At 42.0% G+C, this 15263-nt stretch overlaps 1 protein-coding gene across 2 annotated transcripts; it reads right to left on the reverse strand.

Moving 5' to 3' along the window:
- Nucleotides 1-321: 321 nt before the first annotated feature.
- On the reverse strand, nucleotides 322-14674 carry cd99l2 (CD99 molecule-like 2). 2 transcript variants are annotated; one of them, XM_084002978.1, is made up of 10 exons: nucleotides 14504-14674; nucleotides 11458-11511; nucleotides 10941-11006; nucleotides 10600-10725; nucleotides 8951-9031; nucleotides 7325-7393; nucleotides 6742-6792; nucleotides 6534-6653; nucleotides 6249-6314; nucleotides 322-5725 (listed from the first exon to the last, which is right to left on the reverse strand). In XM_084002978.1, the coding sequence occupies exons 1-10, from the start codon at nucleotides 14562-14564 to the stop codon at nucleotides 5664-5666; spliced, it is 756 nt and encodes a 251-aa protein (XP_083859104.1). In that variant the 5' UTR covers nucleotides 14565-14674; the 3' UTR covers nucleotides 322-5663. The 2 variants fall into 2 exon arrangements, with proteins under 2 accessions (XP_083859104.1, XP_083859105.1); XM_084002979.1 differs by lacking the exon at nucleotides 8951-9031.
- Nucleotides 14675-15263: the final 589 nt, after the last annotated feature.

Here is a 15263-nt window from a genome sequence, read left to right on the forward strand (position 1 = left end):
GACGGTAAGGTCAAGCCCAGACTTGCTGCATTCATGTGGCGTCAAAATAATCGGAACAATTTGTTCCCCAAATCCAAAAAATGACTGAGAAAAATTCATCTCAAGTGGAATAACAACTTGAAATGTCTTTTTATGAATCAATCTTTTTGCTTTTTTGATATTGGTTGTAACCACGTAGAGTTTATTATCAGTCACACCAAAGCTGGTAGAATGACTTCCCAACTCCATCCAAGCAGCAAATCAATGCACCTTTGAAGGAGCACTTTAATCACGGATTTTATTGCTGTAAAGTTGCATCATGGGAAATAGTTTTTTTTGGGGGGGGCTTGATTCATACTAAGGACTAAATCTAAGTCAGGTCGCACTTGCAATTTGTTAGTTTGAATTTCTTTACATTGTTAAATCTCACTGTCTTTATGACGGCCTCGATTATTTTTAGCACGCTTTGTAAAACTCCTCGCCAGTCCGCCGCCATCCAAACACCTGACTATGAACCACTGTATGTCCTGTACAGTCTGGTAAAAAGCTCCAAACAGCAGTATGGTCACACCGAATCAACATCCACAGTGTCAATAATAGCTGAGTCATCGTGTAACCGTTACACATGATTCAGAAGATCTCAGCGGATCTCTTTACTCCATCAACCAAACCATCAAATGTTCAAATCAAATCCTTTTCCATCAACATGATTTCAAAACCTTTTTTTTCCATTCAATCCCAAAGCCAATCTCGATCAACGCTACGTCTTTGGTCAATTTGCATTTTTGCTACAGGCCAAAGGATTTTTTTTTTTTTTGCTGTATCACATTAAGACATTCAATACATTCAGTTAACAGAAAGGTTTGTTATTTTGCTTTGTGTGGAGTTCAGTTGTCTGCAGCCCGAGCTTGATGTAACACCCGCCGCCACCTTCCGGTTGTCTGGGTGCTGTGACCAACCAAAGGAGCTGGAGGCCTCGGGTGCTGCTCTTGCTCGGGTGCAGCTACGGGGGTGTTGGGTGAATACTGTGGCGCGTCCCTGTGGGACTGTGCAGCGCGTAAGGCAAAGAGAGAAGCACCATTTGAATGACAAGGCGTCCATGCATCACTCTCAGGGGGGTGAACCTACCAGCTACACTGTTTGTTCGCCCGCTTTTAAGCAGCGTCTTTAAGAGAAGGCGCGGCCCAAAGGGATTGTGGGTGGAAGCGGCTGCTTCTCCAAGGCAACGTGGAGGAGACTGGGGCGTGGTATAAACATAGGACTGTGCTGCATCCTGTCAGATATGTGACACACCACCACCAGCAGCGCTCATACAACACATACTGCCTCCGCAAAAATCCTTCACGCATTCACCTCCGTGTCGATACAGACCATCCGATCAGACACTACTCAGGTATTTTTCTTCCGCCACGTTCACGTCACGTGACGGCTTCTAGATCTGCAGAAACACATCAGCTGGCTGGTTGGCAGCGTGTGTTTGAAGGTGAATTAATAAGCTCAGGGGTAACAAAGACCCAGGAACCATGCGCATTTCTAGAGGCATACGTTGGTCCAACAGAAACCCTATAGAAACTGGTGAACCATGAAGGGGGTCCGAGTTATAATTGTGACTGGGAACGTTTGGAAATAACAAAGATCCCGTCAGCCAGTCGTCTATCACCTCCCATCACCCATGACGTGAACGCAGCGTTATTCGTTATTGTCGCATTTCCACTACGTGGTACGGCTCGGCTCGATGGCTCGCTCTTTTTTTGTTGTTGTGGATAGTATGTGGTAGTTCCAGGGTAGTCCGCCAGCTCCCCTTCATCCAGACAGCGTACTCTACCTCTAGAGACATGTTTACTCCTGTGGAGATTCTGTATCATAGCAACTAAAGCTCTCAGCTGGAAAAAAAAAAACCCAGCTGTGCCTCTCAAACGCTCCCAACTTTAGAATTAAAATTGCATTTTTAAATGCATGAGCAAATTTATGTTTAAAGATGCCCTAGGTTTCTCTCAGAAGTCTCAAAAAGGTTGTGACCCCTGTGGTAGTAAGACAATGCAGACTTCTGATTGGTCAGAGAGGAGCGACACAGGGAAAACTGTACAAACCGACCATTTTTCAATAGCCAAGCTGACCACAATTTTACTTTATTCAATCGACTCAGATTGAAAATAAACCGGGAACCAAAAATGAGCCGAGCCGAGCCACGTGGCGGACAATGAGACAATGTGTTACAACGTGGGATCATTCGAGTCCACATCGATGATCCATCACCAGAGATTCTGAGCAGCATTATAAAACGACAGACAGACTAAATATCAGACAGTATAGAAAAAACGCTGAATGATTCCGGACCTCGCTCATGACACCGTACGACCTCTTTAGGCAAACAACAAAGCGTTGGCAGTACAGAACAAGGAAGCGGAACTATCTACAAAAACATTAAGCTACGTTATTAGGAAAGTCGAGTACAAAGTGTAAAAAGAGCAGGCGGAGAGTGTAAACACACACACACACACACACACACACACACTGAAGAGTATAATACGGAGCATAAATACGCTCACTTACACACTGCTAATAGTACAAACACAGAACCGCTCACAGTAATATGTACAACCATCACAACGTTGCATAAGCACTCGTTATGACGCTAAAGCTAACTACTGCTGCTAACTTCATCTACACGGCTAAAAGACTTCTTGTTTTTTAAGGAACACCTCGGTGCCAACCGATTCAAACTCCTCTGTGACGTCACACATCGGTCACAAATACCTCACTTCTCCACCACTAATCTCGCTCCATCGTGGCCATTTTAAAGTCCACGCAGACAGTTGGTGCTGAGCGTAGAAATCAAATAGGAGTCGAACAGACACGGAACGGTTTTTCAGCGGTCGTTTGACTAGTACATAAGAAAATGGCGATTTCTGTTAGTTGTTAGCTGCCAACTCCAGTTAGCTAGCTAGCTCGTCCTTCCCCACAGCGGCGTGAAGGAGGTCTGGACCGTTTGTAACTAGTGAACATTAAAGAATGTAAGAATTAGCTAGCTAGCTAACTAGCCAGCTGTCCGCTTCCCAGCTAGCTAATTCCGCTAATTCCAACATGTTGCAGTTGTTACAGAAAATTACTCATCATCTCATCAAGTCACAATAGCAATGTGCTTTCCTACAGTGTGATAAGGGTGAAGCTGAAGCGTTAAGTTGTTAAATTTTACTCCTTTAGTCCGTCTCTCTACGCTTGTAGACGTTACTACACCACTGCTAGTCGTTTGCTTGCCGTAAGTCGGTTTGCTTTATGCGGAAGTGGCCCGCTACACACATAAAAATGGCCGCCGCTCTGACCATCCTGCTACATTGACTTTGATTAAAATGTCTGTTCTACTGCTTTTTTAATCTCTATGGTGGTTACGCACCAAGAAACGTAGCAACGCGCCAACATAACTAGCTTATTGTTGGGCCTGGAGGATACACAGGATACCTTTAACGTGTTGTTATTGGTTGATGCTGTCAAAACAGCTACACCATCAAAACTCTCTTTAGCTTGTGCGTTGACGTAATGCTACTTTTAAACACCTTCGCCGTAGAATTAATCATAATGACGTGAATTTAAAATGGCCACCATGGGACAAGCTGGCACCTCACTGCTAACACAATAAAACATAGTACAAACAATATTAGCTTTTGAATGTCATTTTCAACAACAAAAAAGTCACATTTCACAAATTTTCTGCCTGTCCAAGAACCTCGTCACAGTCTGCTTTTCCCAGAAACAAAGTGCTGATGTTTTCTCCTTTTCGAATAGCTTCCCCTTTTTCAAACGAACAGAGACAGAGAAGTAGGCGCTGTGCATTTTTTTAGCTCTAACTGCAGAGGAACTGATTTAGCTAGCATCCTTTTTATGCTACAAGTTTGGTGATTTGTTAAATTTTCCTCAACGTTTTTTTTCAACTAAATTTGCGTTGATAATTTTCATCACAATTATTTCACCATCACCACTTTGGAAAACCAAGCCAGACTCCCTTCATTAGGCATTGTCGTTGAAGGCTAGTTTAAAAAAAAAAACATAAGAAAAAACATAATCTATTTACACTATAAAAAGTCACAGGTTGTAAGTAGACAAGACGCCTTATTTTTTCCCCACTGCAAAAAGATCCAAATCTGAATAAGGCAACTTTGTACATCAAGAACGACAACATGAGGAGGGTGTACATGGAGTGGCACGTAGCGTCTAATGATGTAACTGTCACATGACGTAAACAGTCGCTACCTGCAGTAAGTCCAGCTCTATGAGGTACGTCCCACAACGGACTTTATTAGCTAATAGGAGAGTCCATTTAACGGCAATACATGTACCAAGTGGGTCAAAATGGAATGAAACCTCTTGGGAAACTTTAATTAATAATGATTAGTAATTGTATTCTCATCATAATTATTTATTATAACATCATTCTGATCATTTGATTGGATATGTTTGTGTGTGCCAGCAGGATTACGGAAAAAATACTGCCGCAATTTTCATGAAATTTGGTGGAAAGGTGTACCATTGGCTAAGGAAGAACCCATTCAATTTGGGGAGCAGATCCAAATCACAGGGCGGATAAACGCATGATTTCATTTCACTTGTGCCCTCGTAATTACATTAAGTAACTTGAGTTCTATGAGTCCAAGCTTTGCCCTTAATTAAACAAGTCTCCTCGCCTATGAAGTACCTGACTACTGTGATAATGGTTGGCTACCTTATCTGTCCATTTTATCACAACAGTCTACAAGCCAATTATGAATTACATTAATAGAAATCTAATATTGTTAAAGGTTCTTCGGTCACCCTTCGCTAAGAGCAAAAGAGCAAAGACACACCTCCAAGTCATGGCTCCTGTGCAGTGTTGTTCCAGTTTAGATTTGATTTCCATCACTGCACTTTAACAAAAGTAACACCTATGACTGGCGACAAATAATCAAGTTATATACTAAAACGGGTTAAATTCCATTCAAAGTCAGGAGATGAAATATTGCTGATTGCTGAACACGACTTTCATTCATTTAAAAAAAGAAGGAAACTCTGTGCAGGTCTCAGAGCGCTCCCTGGTTCACTCGAACGTCAGCTTTAATCATGCTGCAAGTCCTAAAATTCAATCAATCACTCAACTAATCCGCCTGAAATCCAGGTCACTAAACAGCGACTGACTCCCTGTGAGCTCAAAGAAGCTCGACACCCATAGGTGTTACGAGGATTTTCTTTTTGTAATTTCTTGTCTAGTATTCCAACATCCTTGTGTGCTCCGCAAAATGCTACACGGCGGAGAAATCAAAGAGGACATGCTGGAGGCTGAATGACTGTAAACCGACGTTAGTTAGTGGTGTTCAAATCGTAAACAATAAATAACTATATACACGTACATTTGGCAAGGATCGACACGCTTTCGGCCATGTTTACAGCAAAAAAAAAATCAAGTGTTCACATTCAGCGTAGAAGGACTACAAATCCCAACGTTTACAGCACAGTGCTGCAGGATCAACAAGGACATGCTACTCAATAGACAGTCTATCCTGTAGCATGTCTGTGTGAGTGTGCAGGGGGGGTTAGGTGGGTAGTGTGTGTGTGTGTGTGTGTGTGTGTGTTCATGTATGTGTGTGTGTTCATGTATGTGTGTGTGTTCATGTATGTGTGTGTGTGTGTGTGTATGTGTGAGGTTGGTGAGTGTGTTACACAGCGTTCTCTTCAGTGGGAGGTTCAGCATTCGGTGGCTCCAGGAGAGTCTGTTGGACTGCAGAGGCAGAATAAAAGCAGGTTAGTGGTTTAAACACAGATCATCTTTATCTGCACACGACAACAATACAATGTATCTTCACATAGAATGCAGTGGGTGTAATGTCAATGTGTTTTTAATGTCTTAATGGTTTCTTCTTATTATTATTATTATTAAAAAAGGATTTGGGGAAATAGATAAACCTTAGAGAATGATTATCTATCTAACTATCTATCTATCTATCTATCTATCTATCTATCTATCTATCTATCTATCTATCTATCTATCTATCTATCTATCTATCTATCTATCTATCTATCTATCCATCTATCCATCCATCCATCTATCCATCCATCCATCCATCCATCCATCCATCCAACCAGAAAGTGCCTGTGTTATACCTTAGAGAATGATGAAATGCCGGCAGAAAGGTTTACTGTATTTTCCAGAAAATAATTAAATATTGTTTTCTATTTGGTGTCCTACGGTAACAGATGAGAGTGTAACAGTGTTGAGTAGATGTGAGTGGAGACGTGTTTACCTTGTGGTTCTGTCGCCACCACGGCTTCGGGGTTCTCAGCCTTCACCATGTCAGTATTCAGGCTCTCTGTCACAACAACACATTTAGTGAGGATCGACAAATACAAATTCTGTGTCACTATGGTTACTAACTGCGCTGTTACTTCTCGTACTACAATGATAAGTGTGAGTTACCGGTTGTTGCACCAGCTATTCATACTATATGCATAAATGCATGATTCTAGTATTGCCATTCTGAGCAGCAGTGACACACCGGTGAGCTCAGCGTCCTGAGGGACTGACTCACGTTGTATACCGAAGCACAGCTTCTTCTTCTGGTAGGAGATGTAGCTGGTGACTGCGCCCACCAGCGCCATGGCAACCGCACTAACGATCCCCGCGATGGTGCCCACCTCTGCTGTGGTCTCTGCAAACACACATACATAGTATGGAATAGATAGGAAGCAGCCGGATAGACATGCACGTATGCAGAAACACTAGAGGAGAAAACTCACCATTGTTGTCGTCATACTGGTTTATTTGATCGTCATCACTTTGACGTCCACCTGTTAGAACAGAACAGCAGCGATTATGCGTTTCCACTGTTTCCCTTTCCTTTGTTATACACAGGGTCGCCCATTGTTGGAATAATTTGCAAATGTCTTTTATAGCGCCAAACAAATGTTATGCATAAATTCATTTCACCTTGGTCATTGGCACACATAGTGTAATCATTGCACCTTGAAAAGTGATTACTCATGCATTTAAATAGGAATACAGGATTGTGTCTGGAAACAAAATGTATGGGCAACAGTGTAGTGATATAGTTTTTTGTGCATGTAAAATGTCTCCAGAGTGTCTCCAGAGTTACAATGTTGCAAATGGAGTTACTCTTCTCCACAGAAACTCAGAGCACATTAGGTTTTTTGGGAGGGAGGGGCAGGAGGTCAAACAAGCATTTCTGAAAGAGGCTGAGAAGAGGCGCAGCAGCAGAGCCCGGATGGGAAAAATAATAGTTTTTTCAGCAAGAAAGCATGTAAACCTGTTAAATAAAAGTATGCACCAGAAACAAGGAGCAGAATAGGTCCAGGTCATTACCTTTGCCTTTGTCAGGTTTGTAGGTATCGTCTTTACCAACATCGAACAGATCGCCGTCAGAAAATCCCCCTGAAAGAGGAGACGGAGATAATCAGCCCACTGGAGGATGGAGGACGGGATGAGGAAGCTGCTTACAGGTACAGGAAACCATCCAGAGCTTTACTTGTCGTTCACACGGCCGTTGAAGCTCCTCATGTTGCAAAAATTGCAAACAAATCGATCTATTTTTTTCTGTCATGTACAAAATGACTGATATGCAGATATCAGCCAATTTATAACATGACAATATATTTTAAGTTTGAACAGCAGCAGTCAATATCTAAATAAATAAATATGCATATATAGGCATATACAAGCAAAAATAATGAATGAAATAAACCATATGTTTTTTAAAGCACGTGTTGATGGACTTGTGACATAAACTTGTGAGACTCAAAGAGGACTACGCATGCAGAGACAGTGACAGTGTGGCGGCAGCAGTGGGAGGGAAGATGAGCAACGGATGGAAACAATGAGCTCCTTCTCTCCTCGTGGAACAATGATATTTACTTCTTGTGTAGCACTCCACAACAGAGGACTTATTCTAGCAGACTGTGGGGACAATTGTCCCGACGGCAATTATCTAAAGTTCAAATTCCTTTTTTAATGAGCAGTATGTTTCTTCATGGTTTTAGATGTTTTACAGGAATATCAGAATGACTGAGGAGAATCATACGTCTACTGCTTTTGTCCTTTTGTTTTTCACATACTGCAAAACAAATTCAGATTCTGTCAGAATTTCCCCGATGATGTCTGGACACTAAATAAGTGTTCGGTGTTCAGAAGGACGTATGTGGGAGAGTTGGAGAACTTTGATGGGGACACATGTGACATGGCCCAGAGGAAATCCAAGGTTGTGTCCGAAATCACTCACTTATTCACTTCAACCCAACATTCCAGGGAGTTCTATATAGAGGACTACGTAGAGGATTATGTGGAGGACTATATACACTATGTAGAGGACTGTGTAGTGGATTATATAGAGGACTATGTATCCATAATAAATACAGACATCATCATTTATGATAAACACCTATTATAAGAACTTGTTTAGTTGCCTCTTATGTAAATGCTGTGACTAAATGAAGTTCCCCTGGTAACCAGTAAGCGTTTAGATATGTCTAGGGCTTTTATTGTGAAAGATGAGAAAGGAAGGAGTGGTATTAGCTGTGAGTTTTTTCATAAATTAATAAATAAAGCAAAGTACTTTGTGATGTGAGTAGTGAGTAGTGAGTGATTTGGGACACAGCCACAATGTAGATGAGTGGACGGGTTCAGCAGCAGTATATTTATTAAAGGGCGAGGGTTCTTTATAATCTGGTACCAAATAAATGAATTTAAAACGCCCAGCCTTAAATATACTGCAGGTCAGTTATAAACCACAGATAAGGACCATCTGTTAAAGCCGCTATGTGTAGAAGTTGTATGTGATTAGAGCCGTTAACACTAATCAGCCTACATCGCTGTCTATGATGGATTCTGAGATTCATATTCTACACAGAGTGGCTTTAAATCCACTTGAGATCTCTTTTGAAATGCAGACTAACAGCTACAGACATGACTCCTACGGGAGACACTCCCACCCACCTCCCTGCCCCTTGTTCTTATCTTTGCCACCAATGTCATTGTTGGAGTCCAAGGCATCAGCTAGGTCAAAGTCATCAGCAGCTGCAGAGGTCAAAAGGTCGGTGGTCAATGTTTTCTCAAAATAAAGGCAAAAGCAGGAGTGTAAAAGAACATAACAACACGTCAACTTAGAAGGTAATAAGGACTGGAATTAAAAGACCTTATTAGACAGAGCCCCTATTGTGAAGCCGAAGTGTCTTGTTCGCCCCCTGGTGGCTGGCTGCAGTACAGCTCATAAACCCCACCCCTCCATGTTAGCAAATGGGCCAAAGTAGGGTTGCACGGTATACCGGTACTAATTTGGTACCAGGGGACTGAGGCATTTAAAACGGTACCATATTGCATTTGGACGGGACCGGTACTTGCAGCGCCGCCGGCAGCGCCCGCAACAGCGGGGCGAACTCGCCACGTGACGTCACCGCGTTGTAACTACAGCCGAGAGGACGAGGAGCGAGCCGCAGCTTGGGGAGATAAAAGGCAAGCCGGAGGAAACCGCTAGCAAGTTAGCGAGCAGCGTGGACTGGAACAACAAACGGAGCAGGAGGAAAGCTTGGAGCGAGCGAGAGAGAGAGAGCGCGAGAGAGCGCGAGCGAGAGAAGCACTGAGAGGAGAATGGCTGCTGCAACCGTCACCACGCCGCAACTTGCGGACAAACCAGCGCCGCGAAGTGCGATATGGCCGTACTTTAGCTTAAAACAAATGCGCAAGGCGAGGCAGTTAACGCCGATGCACCACTGTGTAAACGGTGTTTAAAAACGTGCATGGCTAACGGCGGAAACACCTCCGACTTATCCAAACACTTAAAGGACCAGCACCCAGACCTGCAGACTGAGCTCAGGGAACGACCACATTCAGTGCTAAAAGCAAGCGCCACCGCCCTTCACTCTTAACAAAAGTAGCTCTGGAAGAAAAAGCTGGTTTATTTATATTATTATATTTTATATTATATTATTGTATTTATATTTTAACATTTTTTAAATTGTGTGCATTAGAAAAGCTTGTCTTTGTGGTATTTTATTTTATTTGCTGATTAATATGTTATCGTTCTAAGATTTTCTATTAAAATAAAGTCAGTAATGACATTTTTTGCGTTCAGTTTTTATTTGGAAAAGTATCGAAAAGTACCGAAAAGTACCGAAACACATGTTGGTACCGGTACCGGTACCAAAATGTTGGTATCGTGACAACACTAGGCCAAGTAAAAGTAGGCTTCAAGTACATTTTCCCAAAACACGGTTTCTGTCATTTTAGTGAGTTCTCATCACCATGCTGTATGTTCAAGTTTGGTTGATTGTTTATTTATTATAATAATAATAATAATAATAATAATAATAATAATAATAATAATACTAATTCAAGTCTATTTTCCGACAACATCTGCGTAAATGTGAGGTTGACGCCCAATAAAAAGGCACTGAAATATATATTTATCCATATTTTGCAACTAACAGGTGCAGGTCAGTGGTTTTTAATACCCACCCATTTAATTACCACCAACTTTATGCATTACAGCAGCTTATTTGTCAGGATTGAGCTCCGTGGCTGGAGGCTGCTCTGGTGGTGTCTGTGATTGACGTGCTGGCTATGAACCTATATGGGGGTCCTCTTACCTGGCTTGGGTTTGGGCTTGGCCGGGGCCTTGGTACCTGCGGGGACTTTGGGCACAACCTTGGGTGGGGCTTTGGTGGTCGTGGTGGTGGTGCCTCCAAGATCAAGTGAATCCTCCAGATTAAACTCTGCACAGGACATAGAAAGCACAAATAAACTGACGGGTTCGGTGTGAAGCAGCATTATAGTTCAGTACAGAAATTCAAATGTAATATGTAAAATACTTTGTGGAAAACCGTATTATCATGGGTGTTGCTGCAGAAGTAGGATAATATATTACATCAAATTATACAATGATGGTAGAATTAAATGATCACTATCAGTAGCTGCTGGAGGTTCTTACCTCCTCCTGTTCCTCCAGATGGTACGGCCGGCTTTGTTGACTTTGTTGACTTCGGTGACGGGGTCGCTGTTGAGAGAGAGCAATAATATATATACAGTATATAGTCATAAAAATAATAAGTGGATATTGTATTGTACGTTTGAGTTCATTGCTGAAAAATCCTAATTGTATGTTTTTGCTGCACATTTTTTTTATTTTAGAGTGCAGGCAGCCATTGGTCAGTCATTTCTGTATGTTATTATCTCATAATAACATATCTCATAGAGTAACGCTGATGCAAATGAATGTAGATCTGATATCATCATGGACGATACAACTAAAACGTTTTTATATTGTACAAAAAAATACAGATTTATGAGATTCTGTTTTGTTTTTTTCTAATTACGAGACACGGATCTCATAATTATGATAAAGTTTTGTATTTGTTGGAGAAACCTAGCGTGTAAAGCTACATCAGTGACCTACACCATACAGCCCCTCAACATTAAACAGGTCAATGGTGTTCTGGTGTACTTACGCGGATTACTGTCCTCATCCAGAGCATCGGACAGGTCGAAGTCCTGAGAGAGCACTACAGTCCAGAGGAAACAGGCATGTTACACTGAATCTGATACATAAAACCAAAATGAAATCACACATACTAATATGTAAAGTGACAACTGAAACTGGTCTGATGTGAACAGTTTTTCACACCCTGCTGGTGTCGATGTGTCACGCGGACATGAACCAGGAGCCACACGGGGCCCACGGCCAACTAATCCTCTCTATTTGTTATCGGAGATCATTTACCAGACGGGACACAAAAGCAGAGACAAACAAACAGACGCTAACCTCCCAAACAAACACATGGCCTGAGTACGTGTGTGTGCTTGTTTATCTATCGTTGTGAGGACCAAACTGATTACACCCTTAGTGAGGACGCTTTGTTACCAGTTATTGACTATAATGATACAGTGATACTTTCAGATCAACTTAAGATTTATTAATATCCATGCTATGAAATATTGTCTCTTTTTTAAAAGGACACATTATTTTGGTTTGACTTCATAAATATCTTTAGTTGTAATACATTTTCTTGATCGGATCCGCATATCAATAAAATATAAGCAGGTTTTTAATTAATTTGGAGAAAAAGACTGATCTCCTGAATTAAAGGGTAAACAATGAGACGTATACATGCCGTCTGATTTATGCTGATTTATTCTTTCACTTTTCAATTTTTTGAATCTCTTCTTGTTCTGCTGTCCCAACTTATTCCCCTCGGGAATCCATTCTTATCTTATCTTATAACTTCAGTCCAGCCTCTCTGTTTTGGCTTCTTATCCATGCCAGCGATGATTTCTTTTTTGGCATTTGTCCTGTATTTAATAGTTGACAGCACAGACACACAGGAACCGCTGGGAGAGAGATGTAACAAAGGCACCCGGTTAAAATCGAACCAGGACCATTACTATTATTGAGCTGAACCACTTCGCCCCACTGGGACGCCTGATGTAAAGTGCTAAATGGATTCGCTCCACCAAACCATGAAAAAGGTTACCATTACCACAGAGGTCTGAGAATGAAGCCTAGTTATAAAGCCTTCCCTATCATGACATTTTCTCTTGAATGAGCTATGATTGAATCTTAATCAAATCAACACTGCTGACAGTAGATCGGTCATGTGCAATATCAACATTTCACATCTCCATGAACTCATCCATCTGTCTGTGTACATTTACATTTTGGGGTATTTTTTTTTACCATTTATGTCTGTTTTATATCTTGCTTTGTTTCTTATTGATTCAGTTGTAACACCGTAAATGTCTGTGGGACTAATGAATTATCTTAGAGAGCAACTCCTCACTTAAGTGAGCATGAAGAGAGCGCACTGCTGCACTGACCTCTATGGGTGAGTAGAAAAATGTTGGAGCCCATCCCCTCTCATATTATGCACCAATTTAACAATGAATGCAGAAAATATTACAAAAATCAATTTCTTCATATTTTATAGCAAAATACAATATTTTGTCTTCCTGGAAAAGAGAATATGGAGCAACTTTAAATGTTCAAGCCTCTTGGGGTGACACACAGCGGCAACCGAAAAAATTCAACGCAGTGCCAAAACTGCAGTTCTGCAAACGGCCACTTGAGGCTCCAAAAGCGAGTCCACCTTAACATGTTAACCGCCTGGTAACAACGGTTCGGTCTCAACCCGTTTATTACAACTGTGCAGGGGTTGAACTCATATACAACTCACCTATTTTAATTATATTAAAGCTTAAAATGATGCATAATTAAGGGCACGTCATCGCCAGCGTTAGCGGCTAATTTAAATGTTATAATGAGGCCAAGAAATGCCCCGACCCGGGCTCATGAAGTAATTAGCTTGTTACTAGCACATTTTAATTATGATAAGGCATCAGCAACTACACCTTGTGATGACGGTGAATAATTCACAAGCGTTCATTGTTGATCTGTGACTTAAACTTTGGTCTCCTGCGTGAAAGTCAGATGCGCTGCCATCTACCAGCCCGAGTCCACAATCCGGCATATATCGGCATACTGGGCTGTGTTCTCATCCATCCTCCAAGATGCCCCACCCACATACTGTCCAGCGCCAAGGGTACCAGCCAGATGTGACTAAACCACACTAAAACGTTTTTAGGTCAACTCAGCGATTCCTGGCCACATGGTACCCTAGTGAAGAGCTCCACACAGTGACGTGCGCTGATTTTAAATTTGGGCAAAAGACTGCACTGCTATTGGATATGTAAATGCAATCATTACCAACACCAAATCTTTACCTAACCCTGACTAATTACTCAAATACCCCCCCCTCCCCGCCCCCCCCTCAGGCTAAATTAATTCACATAATTAGCATCTCATTTGCATAATTTGCATCATAGCATTGCACGACCAAAGGTTGGGTAAATCTTCTTGTTTCACACAGTCGGTCCATATACCGTATGGAAGGGTTACCATGCAGACCTGGTCGTCTGGGCGGTGGTGATGCATGCTGGGGGATTCGTGGGGGTGAGGAAAGGTGCCCCGGTAGCACAGAATGAAATCATCTGCTTTTAAATGATTAACGTTGAAGTGGCTAACTTTTCATATAAGTCAGTGAGAGTGAGAGTGACATCATTGCCAGCAGCATGGCATGTGCAGCTGCAGTCCAGACAGACAGGATACTGTGGGTGGTGCCCCATCACTTTGATCTGTGATGAATAATTAGTTTCACATATATAGAGATAGATTTCATTATAATGATCGTATCTCCTTTAACTACCTCTATAGTGCAATTACACATAATGAAATAATGAATAATGCATGTGGTACAGCAGGTTAACATCGGTAACATATGGCGCAAATGGAGCCGTAATAACTGAATCAAGCTGCGTGTAAATATATACATATATATATAATAAAATATAATTATTCTGAATGGATATGTAAAAGCTGGATGCCTCTGCTCTCGGTCCCGTTAACGTCTGCTTCCAGGCCGGTAGACCGTTACTCGGCCTTGAATCAAAGTGCGGCACAAAAGGCAGAACATAGCGGAGGTGTGCGGGACAAAGCCTTACCGTCCAGCGGCAGCAGCAGCGCCAGCAGCAGGCAGAGTGACCACAGAGGGCGGTTGGCCATGGTTCCGGTTCCACACACGACGCTCGGTACAAAGTGATAATGCAGCGGGTTCAAATAACGGGCCTGTACTGTCACCGTTCACTTGGTCTGCAGCCTGCGTTTTCAGCTCCGTCTAGAAAGCCGCATACAAGGCGTTCACTATGGCTCTCTGTGACACTCCCACACGCCGCCGCTTCCTGTCGCGCCTTTCAAAGTAAAACCCTCGGTGCAACGGTTTGCATTTGCCAAAAAATTAACTAGATGATCCCAAACTATGTTATGATTATATATGAAGTTCTAACCGTGACCTGCATCTACAGGACCTGTCCACTCAGACATCTTAAACACATATAAATGTGCTATATTTTTGGATTAAAGGTTGAGTAGTTGATTCTATCCAGAAATACTTTCTGCTATATTTCTTGAAATCCTCATAACATAGGCTACCCATAGTAATAAATCAATTAAATTATCTGACTAAACATTTTTAAAAATATCATCTGTGGCCTTGGCAGGACTGTAAACCCCCCCTCCAATCACAAAAGTCGGGCTGGAGAAAAGAATTGCCTGTCTTGCCAATGCTTACTTCCTGAATGTGCGCCCTCAATCTCGAGCATGATTGGTGATGGGGAAGTGGCTTTGAACAAAGGGGGCGGGACATTTCCAGTTTGGTGAAGGATCAAAGTCAAATTCTCAAGTTTTTTTCACCCCAAATTACCC

Source organism: Eutrigla gurnardus, assembly GCF_963514095.1.
Source record: "Eutrigla gurnardus genome assembly, chromosome: 23".
Classification (NCBI taxonomy): domain Eukaryota; kingdom Metazoa; phylum Chordata; class Actinopteri; order Perciformes; family Triglidae; genus Eutrigla; species Eutrigla gurnardus.

What these genes read in the sequence shown, in the direction of transcription:
- cd99l2 (XM_084002978.1), bottom strand. Translation starts at nt 14,564, where the DNA reads ATGGCCAACCGCCCTCTGTGGTCACTCTGCCTGCTGCTGGCGCTGCTG. An exon ending in CAAGCCCAAACCCAAGCCAG is followed by an intron (nt 9,032 to 10,599) that starts GTAAGAGGACCC and finishes TGACCTCTGCAG; the next exon opens with CTGCTGATGACTTTGACCTA. An exon ending in GGTGGCGACAGAACCACAAG is followed by an intron (nt 5,726 to 6,248) that starts GTAAACACGTCT and finishes CTGCCTCTGCAG; the next exon opens with TCCAACAGACTCTCCTGGAG.